This window comes from Chlorocebus sabaeus, chromosome 7, assembly GCF_047675955.1.
Source record: "Chlorocebus sabaeus isolate Y175 chromosome 7, mChlSab1.0.hap1, whole genome shotgun sequence".
NCBI classification, from domain to species: domain Eukaryota; kingdom Metazoa; phylum Chordata; class Mammalia; order Primates; family Cercopithecidae; genus Chlorocebus; species Chlorocebus sabaeus.
Window position 1 is genome coordinate 66,439,704 of NC_132910.1, and position 23,896 is coordinate 66,463,599.

Below are 23,896 nucleotides of genomic sequence, written 5' to 3' on the forward strand. Positions count from 1 at the left end.
ATAATGGGATTGCTCAATTAAATGGTACTTCTGTTTTAAGTTTTTTGAGAAATTGCCACACTGCTTTCCACAATGGCTATACTAATTTACATTTCCACCAGCACGATATAAGTGTTCTCTTTTCCTCTGTAACCTTGCCAACATCTGTTGTTTTTGACATTTTAATAACAGTTATTTTGACTGGAATGAGATGGTATCTCATTGTGGTTTTGATTTGTATTTCTCTAATGATTACTGATGTTGAGCAATACATTATTTTTGAATGGTTAATTATATTGCACCACAAATGAAAGTTGTACTATTTTTTTGTCTTCATAGATACAAAAATAGTCATCTCATAAAATAGGAGTTGAAAGCCTCCTGAAAATAACTTACTTTTTGAAATATATTTTCTACATAATCACATGATGGCCCTATACATATACACACATGCCTGAAACAAAATATCACTAAGTTATATGTACCCTCAATACATGTGATGCACCCTGATATTATGTTTTATTCTCTTTCTATCACTGATTTTACACTTCCACCACAAGATCACAACTTATAACTCAAAAGATACCACAATAAAATGTGCTCACCAGTGCGAATTCCTTGTTGAGAATCATCTGCTCTACTAAAGATGACTCATTGTGGAAGAGGTGGGGCTGCATGTGGCTCCACATGTGAGGAAACCACCAGAACTCATCCACAGACCGAAGTAAAAGGTCATCTCCTTCATCTTCCTCTTCAGTCCCTATAAAACACCAAGTTAAAAACAGCTTTAGTGAAAATATCTTACTATCCTAAAGGTTATTTTTGGCAGATTTATGTTATTTTTCATGCTGCTAATACATATATCCAATTCTGTGGACTTTTAAAATCAGAATAAAAGACCACAGTCTAAATTGAATCAAAGGCAAGGGGACTTGGGATTAGGATGGGGTGGGTTGGTGTGGCTGGAGCAGGTCAGACAGTTATTCGTTTTAGAATTTAAGGGTATTTTATACCCTAACATATATTTTATACCCTTACATGTATTTTATACTCTTATATTTTAAGGGTAATTTTCAAATAATTGAACATAGATTTTAACTCATAAAATCTGTTAATTTTTTTCAGATCAAATATCATATGCTTATTAAAGAAATGTGGAAAGCACAGACAAGTAGTATGTAAAGTCCAAAAAGAAAGACAAAAACAACCAAAAAACCTGTAAGACCGTCTTCTACAGCTAACCAGTAAAAACATTTCTGTATTATTTTCAAAAATCTTTTTCTACTTATATTTTAAAAGTTCAGCTCTTGCTGTATTAATATTTTTGCATGCTTATGTTTTTCACTTAATGTTATACATATCAAATTTCCATTTTAATATAAATATTTCATAAAAACTAAACAATGGATATGATAACTGTTTATAATATAAACATAACTTGAGAATTTAAAACTTGTATTACTTTCTCTTCTTCTTTTGAGAAAATTTGTTAACAGCACCCAATACATAAGAAATAAAAACAAAAAACATTGTTATGCCACAGTTAAGAAAAAAAAAAAACTTCTAAGAGAATTAATTATATTGCAGCTATCCAAGAATATCCACAAATGAAATGATAGGGTTTTCGTATGATTTTATACAATTTTACTATATACAGCTCAATTTACAAATGTTGTGAATCAATAATATAAGAATTAATTCCTGCTTGCTCTCTTAACTATACAAGTAAAGTAAAACAGTAAGTCCTGGCTTATACTGTGGAGTGTATTATTTGGTTTACTCTTTCATAAAAGGGTATGTTTTTGCTTGTTTGTTTGTTTGTTTGTTTGTTTGTTTTTGAGACCGAGTCTCCCTCTGTCGCCCAGGCTGCAGTGCAGTGGCGCGATCTCCACTCACTGCAAGCTCCGCCCCCCGGGTTCACGCCATTCTCCTGCCTCAGCCTCCCCAGTAGCTGGGACTACAGGCGCCCGCCACCGCGCCCGGCTAATTTTTGTATTTTTTTTTTTTGTAGAGACGGGGTTTCACCGTGTTAGCCAGGATGGTCTCGATCTCCTGACCTCGTGATCCGCCGGTCTCGGCCTCCCAAAGTGCTGGGATTACAGGCAAAGAGTATGTCTTACAGATGTTTGTTTGTTTGTTTGTTTGTTTTACTTAAATGCAGGGAATAAATATTAAAGATGGTTATAAGGGTTTTCTCTGAATGTTCCGTGTGTGTATCCTAAAACAAAGATTTCCATGGCGATGAAAGTAGTACCATGAAAGGATTAAAGCATGTATTTGGTGTCATTCAGTACTTGGAGCAGAGTCCCTAGTTTTGCTACTTGATTAACTATATGATCTCGGACAAGTTAACTTCTCCAGATCTTAGTTCCCTGATTTAAAATGGGATTATAAATACTTATGTTACAAGGTCTTAGTGAAGAGCTGATGAGATCAATTTATTAAAGCACTTAATATTGTGACTTGCAAATAGTAAGCACTTTTCGAATATTAGGATCTCCTTAAAAATTCCATCTACTGCTTTATACTTGCAGCGTTTTGAATTTGCATGTGTTCACACTGTTTTAGAAACTTTGCCTACCTAAATTATAAATTTCTTAAAGGCAGGTACTGAATCCCTTTACCTTGTACTGTAACATGCCACTTCCCTAAAGCAGTGAATAAATGAATAATTTAATTTAGTCTATATTTAACAAAGGCAGTGGATTTAGCAGCTTCACATAACCACCAAAGTATATGGCGACTTATTTCTTTTATGTATATTCACTGTTCCTGGAATACAGTTCGTAATTCATAATCTTCAAAAGGTATAAGGACCTTCAGGTTTAATTAGGGTTTTGGCACCTTCGATGCTACTACACAGAGTAAAGAAATTCTATTTCTATCAGAAATTTAGAAAGTAATGAAGTCCTATAATTAAGATGAGCAGAAGAATTCTTAATTTTTGTTGTTAGCTAACAGTGTTAGTATTACAGACTCATAATTCATTGACTTTTGTTAATATATTAAGAATATAAAAAAAGGATGAGTTCGTGTCCTTTGTAGGGACATGGATGCGGCTGGAAACCACCATTCTCAGCAAACTATCGCAAGAACAGAAAACCAAACACTGCATATTCTCACTCATAGGTGGGAATTGAGCAATGAGAACTCTTGGACACAGGAAGGGGAACATCACACACTGGGGCCTATTGTGGGGTGCGGGGAGTGGAGAGGGATAGCGTTAGGAGATATACCTAATGTAAATGATGAGTTAATGGGTGCAGCACACCAACATGGCACATGTATACATATGTAACAAACCTGCGTGTTGTGCACATGTACCCTAGAACATAAAGTATGATAAAGAAGAAGAAGAAGAAGAAGAGAACAAAACTACAGACACCTCATCTGGCGCTTAAGAGACTGTGCTCAATGTATGTTTATTCCATCACTGTTCACAATAGCAAAGACTTGGAATCAACCCAAATGTCCACTAATGATAGATTGGATAAAGAAAATGTGGCACATATACACCATGGAATAATATGCAGCCGTAAAAAAGAATGAGTTCATGTCCTTTTCTGGGACATGAACGAAGCTGGAAACCATCGTTCTCAGCAAACTATCACAAGAACAGAAAACCAAACACCGCATGTTCTCACTCACAAGTGGGAGTTGAACAATGAGAACACATGGACACAGGGAGGGGAATATCACACACCAGGGCCTGTTGGGGGTGAGGGGCAAGCGGAGGGATAGCATTAGGAGAAATATCTAATGTAGATGACAGGTTGATGGGTCCAGCAAACCACCACGTCACGTGTGTATACCTATGTAACAAACCTACAAGTTCTGCACATGTATCCCAGAATTTAAAGTATAATTTAAAAAAAAAAGAGAGAAGAGGCTGTGCTCTATGCTCCCCCCCCCAAAAAAAGAATATGAAATATTAAAATTCAAATGAGTAAAAGTTTATCACTTCCTCAGATGAGGTGTTTATATTAACGATGTTTCATGTTTCTCATGGTTATATTTTAGCAAACTGAGACATAGATTAGAAAGAGTTACATTATGTCACATATGACAAAAGAATTGATAGTTCTCCCACCCTCCTGGAATTATCTTGTTGTGCTTTGAATACAGAATGTTTGAAAAATGCTTCCATACATTTTAAACTCTGCTGATCATTACTGCAAGTGGCAGGAAGCACATAATGCACACTTGACCAGGTAGGAGGAGGTCAATTATTCAATTTAAAGAAAATTTTGTGGACTATTGATAGAAACAGATGCATGGCTGATCATAAAATCTTAGCAATTTTTATATTAGAGGTTATGTTAATTTATAAACACCCTCAAAAAGTCTGAGAGTAACGTTTAAAACTTTCCTTCTGTTTGCATCATGGATTAATTTTTGTCAGCTTTTCTCTCGTTTTATGCTGGTCATATAATTCAAAGCCACATGAGGCAAACCTTTGACACTGGAAACAGCTTAATAAAAAATATGATACTAAGCCATACTGAGGGACAGCAGCAGAATCTCAAATGATTTTAAATCTAACTAGATGAAAGTATTACATTTTGGACTTCCTGTAAACATTTATTTTTCTGTACCTGATATATACTTAAATTAGATGTGGAACTATCATTTATGGTTTATATGTGACCAGATTAGCACAACTTAGAGACCATTAAAATATCTGTGCTCAAATTAAACCTTTCACTTCTAATCTGATCTAGATCCTGGTCTAGACAATTATTAATGGAAAGATATATTTTGTTCTTATTAAATTTTTTTTTATATTTCTGATTAACAATGAATAAAAAATGTTTTAATTCAGAAGCAAAATACATGAAGAGTTTGTTTCTTTACTATCACTTTTGGAGAATCTGTGTTATGAGATAAAAGTATGCTTCTAAAATTTCTTTAAGTCTGCCAAAATAAGAATAATTTAGCAAGACCTATAGGTTAATTTCCTTAAAAGTACAGTTATTACATTAAAATAAGATATATATAATTTTAGTGTATGTATTTTCTCTTTTGTAAAAATTTCTACCTTATATTTGTGTAATTTGTATACAATATTATAATTTCTAAATGGTGAGATATTTTCTAATTTTCCTTGTACATTGAACCTAGCATGATTCCATATATGTGGACATAGAATAAAGCACTTTTAAATATTACATTAAATATAAAGAACTGTGGGATGATAAACATTGATTAAAAGCTACCTATAGTTCCAAAATTAGAAAATAGTGCCATATGAATTGTCTACTATTTACTTTTTGATAATATTTGAATGTTATATGTTATTTGAATGTTATTTGAATGTTAGCCGGGCGCGGTGGCTCAAGCCTGTAATCGCAGCACTTTGGGAGGCCGAGACGGGCGGATCACGAGGTCAGGAGATCGAGACCATCCTGGTTAACATGGTGAAACCCCGTCTCTACTAAAAAATACAAAAAACTAGCTGGGCGAGGTGGCGGGCGCCTGTAGTCCCAGCTACTCGGGAGGCTGAGGCAGGAGAATGGCGTGAACCCGGGAGGCGGAGCTTGCAGTGAGCTGAGATCCGGCCACTGCACTCCAGCCTGGGTGACAGAGCGAGACTCCGTCTCAAAAAAAAAAAAAAAAAAAAAAAGAAAATAATTTTAAAATTAATAATAAACGTTTACATAGCACTTGTAACATGCTAGGCATTCCCCCTAATAAAAGAGATATTATTATCCCCATTTGGTAGATATATAAACTGAGGCACAGAAAATTTAAGTAAACTGTATTCAAATAGCTGGCAAAATATCAGAATCTGGATTTGAACATAAAGTTTATTACCAGTATCTGGTCTTTCAACTAATACTCTACACAGAAAAGCAAAAGAAACAAACAAACAAAATCACAAAAGAGGAAAGAATGTAACACTTTGCTTACTGTCATACTTGAAAGTTAATGATTTTATAGAAAATGCTATTTTTTCATAAAATAATATCTCATGGAAAAGACCAATGTTAATTCAGTTTGCAAACATTATTCATGAATTAATTATTGATAAGGTCAATTCCAAAGAACAGCAATGATTGTCACCAAAAATCGTGTCCCTCTCAAAGTACAGTGGGTAACTCCTTTTTCAAAGAAGCCATCTGAATACTATAATGTCTCCATTTCTCAATTAAGCTTTTGTTATGCAATTCTATTCAAGCTCTAAATATTTCCAGACTAAGATATTTCATTCTCAACTCCATGCTTTTGTTTTTTTTTTTCCATTTAATCTGCACTATGTCCTTCCTCTTTCAATTTGGCACCTGTGGGTGAATGACTTTAGGAAAAGCTTAGTGGTATGCCCTTTGGGGTGAGATTGTTTTTAGCATGTGAAGGACAGAGAAACTGAACAGGAAAGAATATATGATAAATACAAATAAGTGAAGCAGTCTAAGAAATGCAGAATCAATCATTATTACACTGGGCATATGTGATTAAATGTCTTCAAAACAATGAGGCTCATCCATCAGCATCCTCACGCATTGGGAAATCAGATCATTAGAGAACAGAGACAATCAATCTGACAAGGCCATCTCCTCATGGTTACACATCACAGCCAAGTGCACAGATAAGAAATGCACCTCCTTGATTTGCAATTGTTTTTTCTATAATGTGAAATTTCCATATAGAAATGTGACAAGATAGGGATGAGACACGTCTTTCTGATATCTAAAAAGGTATCACTGTTGTGTAACTCAGCTCCAGAAGAAACTTTGATATCCCTAAGTGCATTAATAAGTATTCAATATAATTATGATGGCACTTGAAATACATTATAGGGGCATTTCAATGATCCTGCAAATGAAGTAAATATGTCAATTAAATAAAAATGACATATTTATGTGAAATAAATTAAACTTCTAAAATTTATAAATTTATAAATATTGCTTATTCTCTAAAGTGTACTATCACCACAGTATTACAGCACAAACTATTCTATTATTTTTGTTATACTGGTTCCAACACACAGAGTCAATAATGTCTGCTTAAAAGATATAATTAAAATACATCTTTCTTTTTTGCTGTTTTTCTTCAATAACTATTCCTGTGATACTGACTAGTATGCTGCTCATTTCCCAGTGGTTGTGTACTCTGTGCATGTTCAGTGTTTTAAAGAAGAAATGGGAAGTGGTATAACCTCTATCAACATTAATTTTGCAAATGTCTGGCACATTTAATAGGTCTGAGTATGAAAAGTAAATAAAAACTGAGGCAGTTATCCAGGTACATTTCAGTCAAAAGAATGACTTTACTTAACAATCTACAGCTATTTAAGACAAAATAGTATTGCGTGTGAACTCCAAATAATCCCATAATTTGTCCCCCTGCATGAGTAGACATAGCCTTTAAAGCTATCTGCTTTATAACTTGATAGTCAGAGCTTCTTCGGTCTGAAATCATTTCTTGAGGGAGCTTTTGAAAAAGATTTACAAAACCATGTCTATTTTCAAAATTGTAAGCTGAAATTGCTTTGCCTGTGCAGATATGATGACCCAAATCTCTTTCTGCAAAATATCCTTTTAAAATATGCAATCATTTGATTTATCAACTGGCATACATACTAATTTTCCTTCTATTACTTTAAGCAGATTTACATGTTTCAAAGCAGGAAAAAAAAAGCATCACGGAAAAGCCAATAAGACATTGTTATTTCAACATTCTAACAAACCATATTGAGCTTTTACATTAAAAAGCCTCGTTTAGTAAACAAGATATTTATGAAAACTAAAGACTACCTTTGAATAGAATATTTTAATGAGTCAATAAATTGCATACATGTGTACAGAATAAATACCGTGAAATGTTTTCTCAAAGACGCTGTGAAACAACAGTGCAAAGTTCTAAACAAAGCATTTAGTTCACAGCATGGATGCACAAATAGAAGCAGATTACAGGTATTCCCCTAATACAGGCCCCAACACATAGTTTAGTACTCTTTTTGTCAAAGACAAACGATTTTGTTAACATAGTTTTCTCTAAAATGGTGCCAGTTATTTCAATGCTACTATTCAGAAAATAAAAGTCAGCAGTTTGGAGGTGAGGGTAGGTAAATAAGGAATATCAGAACACAGTAGCGCATAAATAACAATCACATTTTGAGAATTTATTGAGAGGGTGAGACTGCACAGAAGTACAGTTGTGGCTGGATAGAGATGGAAAGAAATACAAGTCTAATTGTGATGGTTTTAGTCTATATTAGGCCAAATTAGTGGTAATATTGTTTTAGGGAAAAAATCCTGCAAGGAAAGGTAAACTAACAAGATGACCCTTAGAGTCTGTTACGTTTCATTGAGACCATAAAGTTTCTCTCTATCATCAGATGTTTTCCAAAGGAAAATAATACGTACAAAAATATCTACATCAACTATTTGATGATTTTAAAATTCTGTCGATTATTATTATTAGTATTTTAATTATCATTATTACTATGCCTTCTACCCATACTGGGCTGAGAAACAAGATGCACAGTCATACTCAGTACAGTGCTTATGCTTTCTATTTTTAAAAAAATGAGTTGAAAACATCAATTCTCTTTCTCTTTTGCCCTTGATTTTAACAGTATTTGCCAAAGTAAATATGCTCATTGATTTTGGATTTGGCTACTCAAATAATGTGCCCAAGTTTTTCCCATAATCAATCTAGAGAATCTATTTCTACCACTTATGGATCATTAAAAATTTTATTTCCTATTTATATGTAGCTGCCTGAGAACACAAAGCTCCTTCTTACCTGTGTGGTAAAACTTCCCTGAAAATCCAAGGTTGAAGGTAAAATTTGCAACCTGAGTGCGCAGTAAATTTTGAGTCTCTAGTAATGCCTGAAATAAATAAGAAATTAACATGATTTTAGAAAAATGAATATGAAGTTTTGGGATGCCTCTTTTGCAAATGTGTATGCATGAGTAAAACAAAATGATATGAGCTTTCTTGTTTTTTATGGGTACTGTTATGTAGTATTCATATTTCAGGTATTGTAATTATTATTGTCATTATTTTTATTGAAGGTCACCATATTATGAAATAGCTAAGTCCTAAGCACATTGTGCATTGCTGAGAGGCAATTGTCCAACTCCACAGCACTGAAATCATTTTTCATTTCTGTGTGAGACATTTCTTGAACTTTGGATTATTATATTTCCTTTATGTGATGAAAATTTTTCAGAATTATTGAATGCAGACAAGTCCTGTTTTCTTGGGAAGCAATAGGAGGAGAACTTTTGTTTGAACGCAATTTAGTATTGTTTTAATTTAACTGGGCTACCATCCTCATCATGTTTAAAGGCATAATTATTAAATTGAAAGTTTGGGTTTTACCTTACAAACTAAAGAGCAATGTATACTTTATAGGACATTGCTTGCAAATCTAATTATGAAAAAGGGAAGAACACGTAAAAATAGATACCCTTTTTTGTTACTAATTCCATAACAGAAATTCTCTAAATGTGACAAACATTTCCCTAGGTTCTAGATTTGGAATTATACTATGTTAAAGTCTGGTTTGTGGACAGGGGAATAACACACTGCTAATAACGACACATCATTAGTTACGTAAATTTGTTGCCAATCCTTTCACTGCCATTACTCCTATGTCAAAATATGTAGCATAATTCAGAATTCTTATATCCTTGGGCTTTTTAGTTTGCTTACTGGTCTGCATATTGATTCAGAATGCTTTTTTTATTTTTAATGAATTTTTAAATAGGACAGACTTTGTTCTGATTAAAATGAGAAGCTAATTTCAAACGAGAGATATTAATAAGACTGATTTTTGATTACTTCTATTCATCTGTTAAGGAGACTAAGGAGTCAGAGGCTTAAACAATTTTTTTTTTTCCATTAGTCATGGTGGCTAAGCATTTGCTTCAAAGACTTGTGAACCTAACTCTTTATTCCTTTACAATGAAAGGAGTCTCCTGCACATTAGTTTGATTTAAAAAAATGACTAAGTAACTAAAATGTTGATAAAATATATAGTCAATAGTTATTCAAGACCACAATTAGACTGGGTGTTATCATGTTCAACCTTATTAAATATTATTAACTAAGTAGACAAAGGCAAAAATAGAACCGCTAGCTTAACTCAGTTCTACAAAATATTAAAATACATTTCTCAGAGAGATTAAACTAAATATTAAAAACAGTTGAGATAAAAAGTGTATTGAACTAGTTGAACATATTGGTAAAACCTTTGGAATACAGCCGTAAAATAAGAACATTATGCATTATTTCCCTTAGTGAGTTCCCTTTTCTGACTTTTTTTGGCTGTATTCCATGCATAATTTCTGAGTCTCCTTATCTTGATTTTTAAAAAAATTTCTCCCATTTGCTATTCCCCTCACCACTCCAATTTCATCCACTTAGCTTTCTTCCTCTAAGTTCTTGAAGTCATTCATTTTTCTGCATTTATGTATCTGTGAAATGGGGTACTTTTGAATACTTATTTTATACTATTATTATGAGAATTACATTGGATAAGGCATGCAAATTGTTTAGCTAAGTGTCTGGCAAGTAGCGTGAGCTCAATAAATACTATTACTGACAACTGAGTCTATCATTCTCTCTCCATCAGTTAGGTACCCTTGGTGCCTCCAACACACATTGCTATTTCCTTCAATCACCATGTACTCTGGTTAAACTTAACTCTCTCCCACCTCCTACATTTCCCCACGCCATTTCTCTCTTTATTCTCTTTACCTAGAAAGCCTCCCCAGCTCCCAATCCCATTTCCCAAATCCCACTCATTCTTTATATCTCCACCCAAATGCCAATTTTTTGTATAAAGCCTCCTCTAGTACATCAAAGTAGATTTCTAAATTATTTTCTTAAGACTTGCATCATTTCTGACTTTATTGCATCCATGCTGTATCTTATGATTTCCTTTAGTATATGCCCCTGAAGTTCCATCAAACCTTACTCATTTTCATGTATCTCGTTACTTTTTTTTTTTTGCATTTAATAACATGATATACATGAAAATGAGTAAGTTTGATGTATTCAAAGTATAATAAATGTACATACTAATACACGGCAATAATTGGATTAGTTTCATTTATTTTTAGTTTTTAATTTTTATCAGTAACATTTTTCCAGTGGTAACATGATGAACATAGTTCATGGGCCATACCACAAGATGATATCAGAACAGTATAGACAGAATCTAGCATTTCACCAGGATGTTTTATAACACAGATGTTTTATAGCTTTGTGTCATAGATCTCCAAAGCAAGTTCAGAGAGGCAAAGACAGATGGGGGGCTAGTTAGCTATATGAAGAACTTAACAGACTTTTTCATTGTTGAAAAAAAAAATAGAGTTGTCTAGTCATGGCCTCCTAACACGTAGTCTGGATTAATGAGGTAGTAAAAATGACAAATGCTATAAATAAAAACAAAACAAACAAACAAACAAAAAGAAGCAAATCTTAAGAAGTTTTCAAGCCTTCCTTGTTTAGTACAAGCAAATGTTCTTTAGTTTTCAAACTTCAGAGAAGTTTTCATGCTTTTCAATGACAAAGGAAAAATAACAACGAATAAAATGATTCAAACTAAAAAAAATCAGAAATAAATTTAAGAGAAAAGTGCTAAACCATACAAATTAAGAAGAAAAGTAGAAAGAAGAAAGAATTCAAATATAGGAAAAAAGTAAAATGTCAGAAGAAATATTAGGGCAAGAATAATATGGATATAAATTTAAGAATACATTAAGTACAAATTTAACTTATTCTTTTAAAACCCCTTGATTTTTAAAACCCATTATTTTGGAAAAACTTGTTAATGAGCTAGAAATAGAGTGTCTCAATTTAGAATACATACAAAATAGTAAAGCTCAGGAAATATACTTTTTTCTACCTGAATATTTTGTGTGGGAACTTTGGCTTTTGAAAATATATAATAAAATGTGGCTGGGCGCGACGGCTCATGACTATAATCAATCTCAGCACTTTGGGAGGCCAAGGCAGGTGGATCACTTGAGGTCAGAAGTTCAAGATCAGCCTGGCCAACATGATGAAACCCCTTCTCTACTAATAATACAAAAATTAGATGGACGTGATGGTGCATGCCTATAATCCCAGCCACTCGGGAGGCTGATGCAGGAGAATCACTTAAACCTGGGAGGTGGAGGTTGCAGTTAGCCGAGGTTGCGCCATAGCACTCCAGTCTGGGAGACAAGAGCAAAACTCCATCTCAAAAAATAAATAAATAAAATAAAATAAAAATAATAAAATATGTATAGAGTTTTGACAATATACATTATTTATTTAATATTTTGCATGATATAATAAACAACATAAATGACTTTGAAATTTTTTCTTTTACTGTTTATGAAGAACTCACTAAGTTGATTGCATATTAAAGAGAATAAATATGTAACTTACTTATAAAAATGAATAGTTTATTATTTTAATAAACATTACTTCCATTAATTCAATATCCTCCTAATAAATTTCTCAATATTGAAGAAAGCAAGTCCAGGCTGATTGTGGTGGCTTATGTCTATATTACTTTGGGAGGCTGAACTGGGAGGATTGCTTGAGCTCAGGAGTCAAAGCCAGCCTGGGCAACATGGTGAAACTCCTTCTCTACAAAAGAATATAAAAATTAGCCTGGCATGGTGGGGTGTGCAATGTGCCTGTAGTCTCAACTACTTCCAGGGTGAGAGGATCACTTTAGCCCCAGAGGTTGAGACTGCAGTGAGCCATGTTCATGCCACTCCACTTTGACTGACAAAGTGAGAGAAAGAGAGGAAGGAAGGAAGGAAGGAAGGAAGGAAGGAAGGAAGGAAGGAAGGAAGGAAGGAAGGAAGGAAGGAAGGAAGGAAGGAAGGAGAATGAGAGTCCAACTTCGCCCCTATATAGCTGCATACTGTTTGATAAAGCAGCAATGGTATTCAAACTTTATTGTGTATACAATTTTCTAGAGAAAATTGATAAAATTGTCAATTCTGGGGCCCACTTTAGGAAATACTGATTTTGTCTGTCATAGTGCCTAGAAATGTGCACTTCATCATATACTCCAGTTGGTTCTAATAAATGTCAAGCAATTATTTTCAAGTTGCCCACATGAAATGAATCACCAGCATGTTTGTAAAGTATCTACTCCCAGGCTTATCCTCTGGGGATTCTGAATTGGAAACTATAAGATGAAAACTAAAAATCTGTTTTTAACAGTGATTTTTACAGTTTCAATCTGGAGATTATCACCATTAGGATACTAGTGTCCTAACAATATTGAGTTAGTATATTATTTATATTAATTTCAAGGTGTTATGCATATTTCTTAAACCATTCTGATACTAGGTTGTTACTTTAAGGTTAACCCTTTCTCTAAGTGTACCTAATAATTCATGTACATATTCACATTTTGATATAGTCTTTGATATGGTTTGGCTCTGTATCCCAACCCAAATCTCATGTCAAATTGTAATTCCCACATGTTGAAGGTGGGGCTTGGTGGGAGGTGATTGGATCCTGAGGGTGGTTTCTAATGGTTTAGCACCATCTCCCTAGTGCTATCTCATGACAGAGTTCTCATGGGATCTGGTTGTTTCAAAGTGTGTGGCACTTACCTCCAACACACTCTCTCTCTTCCTGTGAGTCAATTAAACTTCTTTTCTTTATAAATGATTCAGTCTCAAGTATGTCTTTATAGCAGTGTGAGAATGGACCAATACAGAAAATTGGTATTGGGAGTGGGGCACTGCCATAATGACACCTGAAAATGTGGAAGCAACTTTGGAACTGGGTAATGGGCAGAGGATGGAACAGTTTGAAGGGTTCAGAAGAAGACAGGAAGATGTGGGAATGGTTGGAACTTCCTAGAGACTTGTTGAAAGGTTGTGACCAAAATGCTGATAGCGATATGGACAATGAAGTCCAGGCTGAGGTGGTCTCAGAGGGACATGGGGAACTTATTGGGAACTACAGCAAAGGTCACTCTTGCTAAGTTTTAGCAAAGAGACTGGAAGTATTTTGCCCCTGCTCTAAAAATCTGTGAAACTTTGAACTTGAGAGAGATGATTAAGGGGATCTGGCAGAAGAAATTTCTAAGTAGCAAAGTGTTGAAGATACGACCTGGCCCTTCCTAAAAGCCTAACTCATTTGCATAAAGAAAGATACTGTCTGAAATGGAAACTTATATTTAAAAAGGAAGCAGAGCATAAAAGTTTGAAAAAATTGCAGCCTGACCATATAGTAGAAAAGAAAAATCCATTTTCTGGGGAGGAATTCAAGCCCCAGCCAGCTGCAAACACTTGCTTAAGTCAAGAGGAGCCAAATGTTAATCGCCAAGACCATGGAGAAAGTGTCTCCAGGGCATTTCAGAGACCTTCACAGCAGCCCCTCCCATCACAGACCCAGACGCCTCAGAGAGAAAAAATGGTTTCTTGCGCCAAGTTCATGGCCCAGCTTCTCTGTGCAGCCTGGGGATATGGTGCCCTGCATCCCAGTCACTCCAGCTCCAGCCATGGCTAAAAGGGGCCAAGGTACATCTCACGTTGTGGCTTCAGAGGGTGCAAGCTCCAAGCCTTGGTGGCTTCCACGTGGTGTTGGGCCTGCAGGTGGGAAGGAGGTAAGAGTTGAGATTTGGGAACCTTCACCTAGATTTCAGAGGATGTATTGAAATTCCTGGATATTCAGGGAAAATATGCTGCAGGGGCAGAGCCCTCATGGAGAATTTCTACCAGGGCAGTGCAGAGGGGAAATGTGGGGTTGAAACACCCATACCGAATCCCCACTGGGTCACTGCCTAGTGGAGCTGTGAGAAGAGGGAGACCATCCACCAGACCACAGAATGGCATATCCACTGACCAGCTTGCACTGTGTGCCTGGAAAGTGCAAACTGTCAATGCCAACCTGTGAAAGCAGCCATGGGGGCTGTACCCTGAAAAGCCACAGGGCAGAGTTGCCCAAGGCCTTGGGAGTCCAGCCCTTGCATCAGCGTGCCCTGGATGTGAGACCTGAAGTCGAAGAAGATTATTTTGGAGTTTTAGGATTTAATGACTGTCCTGCTGTGTTTCAGACTTGCATAGGGCGTGTAGCCCCTTTGTTTTGGTCAATTTCTCCTATTTGGAATGGGAGCATTTACCAAATGCCTTTACCTGCATTGTGTCTTGGAAGTAACTCACTTGTTTTTTATTTTACAGGCTCATAGGCAGAAGGAACTTACTTTGTCTCAGATGATAATTTGGACTTGGACTTTTGGGTTAATGCTGGAATGAGTTAAGACTTAGGGGAACTGTTGGGAAGGCATGACTGTATTTTGAAATGTGAGAAGGACATGAGATTTTGGAGGGGCCAGGGGCAGAATGGTATGGTTGGGCTCTGTGTCCCCACCCAAATCTCATGTCAAATTATAATCCTCACATGTGGTATGTGGGGCCTGGTTGGAGGCGATTGGATCATGAGGGTGGTTTCTAATGGTATAGCACTATCCCCCGAGTGCTGTCTTGTGAAAGAGTTCTCACAAGTCTGGTTGTTTAAAAGTATGTGGCACTTTCCCTTGCACTCTTTCTTTCTTCCTCCTCTCACCAAGTAAGATGTGCCTTGCTTTCCCTTTGCCTTCCACCATGATTTTAAGTTTCCTGAGGTCTTCCCAGCCATGTAGAACTGTGAGTGAATTAAACTTCTCTCTTCTAAATTATTCAGTCTTGGGTATGTCTTTATAACCGTGTGAGAACAAACTACTACAGTCTTTTTAAAATTAATTAGTTAATTAATTTATTTATTGAGACGGAGTCTCACTTTGGTTGATGGAGTCGCCCAGGCTGGAGTACAGTGGCATGACCTCGGCTCACTGCAACATCCGCCTCCCTCCAACTGATTTTTCTGCCTCAGCCTCCTGAGTAGCTGGGACTACAGGCACCCACCACCAGGCCAGGCTAGTTTTTGTATTTTTAGTAGAGATGGGCTTTCACCATATTGGCCAGCCTGGTCTTGAACTCCTGACCTTGTGATCCACCTGCATCGGCATCCCAAAGTGCTGGGATTACAGGCATGACCAATGGCGCCAGGCCTAATACAGTCTTATATTTTCAAAATTTCAAAACAGCTACCTCAGAGTGATAGTGTTTGTTTTATACTGTCTTTTATTGTACTTAATAGTTCAATAAAAAAGGTGTCTTATTTATCTTAACTAGATTCTGATATGGGAATCAGAAGAGATAACTTATATTTATATTTTCCAGGTAAAAAATATTGCTTTATGGAAAGATTAAATAGTCCACCCAGGTAACACAAGAAGGCGGCCAAAATTGACCATGCCTGCCTTAAAACTCAGTCTAACCTTAGTAACCTCATGTTCCAATATAGCAAGTTTGTGTGGACCTACCTCGATAAAATGGAGTTGGGATTCCATAAACTTTTGCACAGATACTCTTTGTCAATGTACAAATGAAGATGAATAGGGCTGACCCAGGACGAAAGTATCAAGCTTTGGAAATTTGCATTTTATAGCTCTACCTTTCTTCTTACTTATCTCTATCTCATTTCTTTCTTTCTTTCTTTGTTTTTTTTTTTTTTATTTTTATTTTTTGATAAACTGTTACTGCTACTCAAGGAGGAATTTGCTATAATGTATACACTAACAAAAAACTTATACCAACATACCAAGTTTTCTACGTAATTTCATGTTAAACGGTTTAGCTCAGATTGTGAAATGGAGAAGTTAATTAATTAAAAATGAGTGAATGCCTCTGATAACAATACTGAACAAGTGTAAGGGTATTTATGGGGAGAAAGGTTGAACCGTAGGGATCCTACTTCTGAAATCACACTCAATTTGAAAAAAACCTAGTGAGCCAAAGAACAGCTTGACGTTTCAGAGCAATTTTTTCTTTCCTCTTTCAACCCATCACTTGAGTATTTCATTGCCATTTTTCTTTTTTGGTCTGTCTCCAGGAAGACAGGAATCTAAAAGCTCACTCTCTTTGGGCACTCTTCCCTCCTTTTGCCATCATTCTTTTATTCAAACAATATTAATTGGACTGCTATGTTTTAGGTACTCTTCTAGGTACTCAGGATAGAGTGGAGAATGGCAAAAATAATATCTAATATTATCAAGCTTTTGCTATGTGTTAGGTGATGAGAAACATTCTATTTATTTAAATCTTCCAATGATCTTTTTATTAATCCTATCTTACAACTGGAAAAAATAATGTACAGAGAGGCTACATAATTTATGCTAGGTATGGAGTTAGAAAGTACCTGATAAACAAAACTGGTTAGTTTTCTGTCTTTTGATGGAACCTACATTCTTTTTAGGCACACGGGGGATACACATACCAAATCAATCAAATAATTGTTTAATTACAAATTGTTACTAGTGTTGTAAAATTAATTTTAGTACCTTGCTATTATTGAAACAAACACAGAGTATCTATGTTTCAACAGGGTAGACAATGAGATCAATAAAGTCCACCCTGGAAAAGTGGCAGGCCATTTTGTTGATGCATGGAAAATAACAGACCAGTTATGCCTAAAACGGGACCTGGGGAGTCTGCTCCAAACAAAGAGACCAATGAGAACAGATCTTAGGGTCAGAAAAGAACTTAGTGTCGTTACTTTCAAAACTTTGTTACACAGGATTGGAGGGTAAGTTTCAGGAACTAACTGCACAAAACATGTATATATATGGGTAAGGGTACTGATCTCATTGCATAAGGAGTATTTTTTGAATACTGGAAGTTTAAACATTGATACTGATTAAACATAATAGCAAAGAAAATAAAAAAATTAAAAATTGACTTGACCTTATAAAATAATATTAAATCAAGTCACGTATGTGAAGAGTTTGCATTTTCTGCCTGATTATCAAAGAACACAATGAAGGTTATATAAATCATTAAACTGAAGTGTGTTCATAGTGTTGTAAATTATATTTTATTGCATCAGCAAAACACTCCATGTGTCTTTGACCCCTTTCCTAGTAGATGTGAGTGGATGTGTCTTGTCCCCTAAACGTTGTTACTGGAGAGTGTCCTGGGCATCTCCTTTCCACAGAATTATAAGCCACTGATTTTAGTCCATTCTGAAAGTGTGTGAGACGAGCTTCTGCTTCTGTATTCTGATTGGCACTCTGGCTGTTTTCCTGAGATCAGAAAATTTCCTTAAGAATGGTGAAATACTTTTCGGTTCTTATGAGTTCTAATCTCTCTTTCAATTGAATCTTATTTCAGTTCATGAAGATCATCTCAAACTATGACTGTGCCCTGCACTCTTTTCCTCTGGTTTCTATGTTTCCCATCCTCTACTGAATTGATTGGAATTTTGAATCAAGTAAGTATATTTGAATCAGATGTGATCTCATTATGACCCTTCAAATGGTATCATTTAGGGCATTGGCGTTTTTGTTTATAATTTAGTTCCTCTAAGCCTGGTATCCAATTATATATATTTTTAATATACTATTCCTATAAGCTCTTGCTCTCAAGTCTCCATTACAACTTACAAATTTTTTTTTCTCTTGTAAAAAGATAAATATATATTTTAACTTCAGAGATCATTGTTTGTGTGGCATAATTATTTCCTTAAAAGTTTCTTATAAGATAATAACAAAAATGACTCATAGTTCCTAAAGCCAAAGTATTTAAATATGTCATAGAGTAATAGTAGGGTAGAACTCAAACTAGTTAGGATTTCTTTGAAAATAGCGGAATGAATTCGTTAGTCAGTCATTTTAACCTCAATGACTTAAAAATGGCTTTAGGAATAATATGAAATAAAATAGCCAAAACTAACATACATATATATGTATGATAAAAACAAAATAATAAAGTCAAAATCTTTTTTGGGTCAGAGTGGGAGACAAGGATTTTATAACACAAAATATCCCCAAGAATTATCAGAAAGGATGTGAGAACTCGGTCCAAGTCCTCTTTGCATTTGCTTGGAACTTTGAAATGTAACTTGAATCCCTCTGCAAAATCCTGGCTTTTGTGTTGGAAGGCCAGCTTAATGGAGTTACTTTGTATTGCATGTGGAAGCTCCAGAGCAGGTACAGATTTGGTTACCACTGTCAGAAACGGCTTAAGATCTGCAGAATGTGGATGTGTGAGCCACCTTCTTTTTCAAGTCATCATGAACGATTTCATTGTGTAAAAAGAGACAACCAGTGAAAGAGAAATATTTACCACAGACAAGTGGTAAACCAAACTATGATCCATGGGTCGCTATAAATTTGGGTCTATAAAATTTAATGTCTGTGAACAAATAATTGCATCTTCAAAAGGTTTAGGAAACAGTCTGTATCATACACCACTAGAGAGGGTCTCAGCCCACGTTAACATACTGAAGTCCTTCGGTAGGAAAATCTTGCACTTAATGTATCTTATCTTTTACCTCAAATAATCAGCCAGAAACACCCACCTCCACTTGACTGAGTTTGCAATTTGCTTATTCAGGAAAAAACATAAAGTGAATGGCTAATCATGGGAAAGTGGAGATGTCTTTTGGGGTCATGACCTCCTCTATTGAATATAGTTTCCTACTTATTATGCAATGCAAATGAAAAATGTAATAGCTGTGATTTTATATGAAATGTGATTCTGAATATGCATGCAGTCAAAGAATCACATTAACTCTCTGCAAGTGATCTGTACAAAGGCGTGTTTTTCCATTATTCCAGGATTTGCTATCCTTAAAGAGCTTCAGATAAAGATAAATTCCTTTATATTATGGAATTCTGAAAATATATTTAGAATTAACAATTATAATGCTGATAAATATTATGGTATATTTCTTGGAGCATCTTATTCTTGCTGAGAAATTATGAAAAACAACTATTAAACTAATGAAAACAACTTTTAAGTTGTTAATGAAATGTGGATTAATTCAAATTTTCATGATCAATTTCATAAACTTTTTGAAATTTTTCATGATATATAGTTGCATATTTTGTAAGCACACAGATACATACATCTTTAAATGTGTACCCTCAAAACCACTTTCAAAGACTGAATATCAAATTATGAGTCAGTTTACGTACACTTGAGGCATTAAGTCTTATTTACTTTTTAAGCTCAAACATACTAGAATTTTCTCAGTGCACTGCCAGTAGGATAAAGATATCTAATTTTAGGTTTTGTTATAAATATGAAAACCATTATCATTCATATAGGACCATAACTGGTTACAGAAACTAGAAGAAAAAATATATACTAAAATCCATGGTATAGCGAAATATTTTAAGATGGAGTTTCCTTTACTCAGCAGATAAATCTTTTTCTTCTGGAAAGTCTCTCCCTCTGATAAAAAAATGTTTCAAAAATAAAAACTCCTGTGAAGTCTTGTCACCTCCTTGACTCAGACCTATTTAAAGCCTAATTATGATGCACATTTATAACAAAGCAAGTGACATAATCTAATAAACACCTACTAGTCTACCAAGTGATTTTGTGTCGATGAAGGGAAACTAGTGAGACACTCACGAAAGAGAAGAGCAAAACCAAAAATGAATGAATGGTAACATTTTCCGGTACAGCTCTCATTTCCCAACAAGAGACTGCAACAGTATAATTATTTTCTGTATGAATGGTATCCTTTGGAGTTCTGTGACTGACATCATTCACATTATTTCTTTAATAAAGACATTTTGGTGTTATTTGAGTGAACTACGTTGCTGTGCTTACCTATTCTTTTTCTTTTTTTTTTTTGAGTTTTCTTTTTTTTTTTAATTATACTTTAAGTTCTGCAGTACATGTGCATAACGTGTAGGTTTGTGACATGTATACTTGTGCCATGTTGGTGTGCTGCCCCCATCAACTCGTCAGCACCCATCAACTCGTCATTTACATCAGGTATAACTCCCAATGCAATCCCTCCCCCGCCGCCCCATAATAGGCCCCGGTGTGTGATGTTCCCCTTCCTGAGTCCAAGTGATCTCATTGTTCAGTTCCCATCTATGAGTGAGAACATGCGGTGTTTGGTTTTCTGTTCTTGCAATAGTTTGCTGAGAATGGTGGTTTCCAGCTGCATCCATGTCCCTACAAAGGATACAAACTCATCCTTTTTTATGGCTGCATAGTATTCCATGGTGTGTATGTGCCACATTTTCTTAATCCAGTCTGTCACTGATGGACATTTGGGTTGATTCCAAGTCTTTTCTATTGTGAAGAGTGTTGCAATGAACATACGTGTGCACGTGTCTTTATAGCAGCATGATTTATAATCCTTTGGGTATATACCCAGTAATGGGATGGCTGGGTCATATGGTACTTCTAGTTCTAGATCCTTGAGGAATTGCCATACTGTTTTCCATAATGGTTGAACTAGTTTACAATCCCACCAACAGTTTAAAAGTGTTCCTATTTCTATTCAAGAAATATTTAAGCAGCTAATATAGTCCAGCTGTCATAGGTGCCGGAGATTCAGTTTTGAATGAAACAAACATTTATTTGGTTTGGAGTTTATATTTCAGTGGGTGACACAAGCAATAAACAAATAAATTACTAATACATTGCAGTTGAATGTGTGGGAAACCTTTGCAGTGTTTTGAGCAGATAAATAATGTTCATGATTTATACCTTAAATATTTGGCCACTGTATGAAGAATTGCCTGGGTCAGGGCAGGAGAAGAATGGAAGAGGAAAACATGTAGAGGAGAAAAACAGCCAATTGAGAAATGAGAGTCTTGGAGTTTGTAGTAAAGTAGGAAGAAAATGGTCAGATTTGGGATGTAGTTTGAAGATAAAGTTTCTAGAACTCTTAATATCGAATGATACCTTAAATGCAGGTTGTGAAAGAATTGAATGTAGCATGTGATGACTACTGATTTGTTCCCACACTTTATGTATCAGATGAACATTGTTTGCAAAGTACCAGCTACCTTTATTCTTCAGTAAAGAAGCATCTCTTCAAAACCCCTATCTAGCCTTTAGTGAGTTGACGTCATTGGCATAAACCAGGTGTTCTTAATCTGTGACATTTTTGACACTTCCATTTTTTTTTTTTGATGTCTGCATTTTCGTGAGAGCTCAAGAAGTGGGGAAGAGAAGCAATTGTGTTCCAATATTTTGAAGAAAAGATGATAGAATGAATAATCAAGCAAAATAACTATCCTAATTCTTTTAAAATTTAAGAAGCATAGTAGGTTCATTGTGGAGGAAATATCAAATTGAAACAAATTTCTATTTTTACATAAGGAATCTAAAACAATGAAGAATAAAAAGCATATTATTACCAGTACTTTTATTCCATTCACTGAATTATTGACATAAAACTCTTAATTATGATTTTACTAACTATAGCACATTTAATATTATAAAAAGTCACAAAGTATTCAAATTTATGCATATGACATTCTTTATACTTCTGTAAATGAAGTATAGTAGCTCTTTTAAATATGCTCTTAAGGAATCCCTTGACCAAAAGATATTTTATAAACTACAAGGATGTTTTATTAACTGATTCTTTAGTTTGACATTGCAAATATCTCTTATCTAGGGCCAGTAGTGAGATAAAAGTCTGTTAAAAAAAATCTTACATCCCACATTATTTTACATTAATCACTAGAATTACCTTTAGAAATTTTTGAGTGATCTTTATTTTTCCTAATTGTTGCATATATCAAGCAAGACCGATATATTTCTACAGTATCTTTGTTAATAATTAATATATCTCACATTTACATAATACACTTTTTGGGGCAATTTCTGTGGTAACATTTCATGGCTAATAGGAAGTAATTTGCTTTTCTTTATTAAGTGCATTAAAACTTTATGCCCCAGACATCGTTGACGGTAAACATTTGATTCTGCTCAAATTTAATGCACCGAGGCATTTCGCTGTGCCATATTAGGTTTATTTATGTGCTGTGTTCTGCATTGTTAGCTGCTAATGAGACTTCAACTCTTATTGCTCTAAGGCCTGAACACTAACCTCATTTTAATGAGTTCATTATTTGCTGTCTTCTGAAAGGAAGACAACAAATTTTCCTTTTAATTAAAGGTCAAAACACCTCTGGCGAAGTAAAGAGAAGAGGTTATCAAACCCTAGGAGAAGATGAGAGATAGCTCTTTCAGATTTCTAAGCTAAGCAGAGTGAGTATAGACTGGTGTAGGCCCTGGTTTCTCAAGACTATAGACAGTTGATCAATCCCTTGAAACCATGGTGCATCTAAATTTAAGACAAATGAGAACAATACAACATGATGGTTAATGTGCCTAAGACTTTGTAAAAAATGAAAGTCAGCCAAAGTAATTAAAGAGGCTTTACTCCTAACCAAAAGGGCCGTGTGGATCAATACCATTGCAGGAGCAAGACTTCTCTTTTGCACGATGAATGACTTATGGGCTGAAGAGAACAAATGCCACATTAACTGAGCCAAGAAAAACTATTCTCAAATATTTTACCATTGAAAGTAAAGCAAAGGCAAATAAATATTTTGAAGAACTATTTTTTAATAACATAAAGGCTATGTGGACACAGCATGAGGTATAGGAATACACACTGTATATTCAGAAAAAACTGGCTGCTAAAATGTGACATTCCTAGGAATGTCAGTTATTATTCACATTTGCAGGTAATGCATACCTCTAGCCACAAAAGAAAAGCGAAATCTCAATAATATCAAAACAGATAATATGAACAAGTTATTACTTATATAAAATTTAATACAAATGAAATTAAGAGACTTGAGCACAATATTAAATGGAGTATGTATACTTAAATAATGTGGGCCGGGCGCGCTGGCTCACGCCTGTAATCCCAGCACTTTGGGAGGCCGAGGCGAGCAGATCACAAGGTCAGGAGATCGAGACCACAGTGAAACCCTGTCTCTATTAAAAAATACAAAAAATTAGCCGGGCGCGGTGGTGGGCGCCTGTAGTCCCAGATACTCAGGAGTCTGAGGCAGGAGAATGGCGTGAACTCGGGAGACGGAGCTTGCGGTGAGCCGAGATCGCGCCATT

The 23,896-nt window shown here is 35.2% G+C and overlaps 1 protein-coding gene across 2 annotated transcripts in view; it reads right to left on the reverse strand.

The window, feature by feature from the left end:
- Positions 1 to 23,896, reverse strand: part of LOC103236155 (N-deacetylase and N-sulfotransferase 4) — a 290,410-nt gene that overhangs the window by 144,280 nt on the left and 122,234 nt on the right. For both annotated transcript variants that reach the window (XM_007999644.3, XM_073017826.1), the window contains 2 exons: positions 8,728 to 8,815; positions 585 to 739 (listed from right to left, as the gene is read on the reverse strand). In XM_007999644.3, coding sequence (XP_007997835.1) covers positions 585 to 739; positions 8,728 to 8,815 — 243 coding nt within the window. The remainder of the gene's footprint in view (positions 1 to 584; positions 740 to 8,727; positions 8,816 to 23,896) is intronic.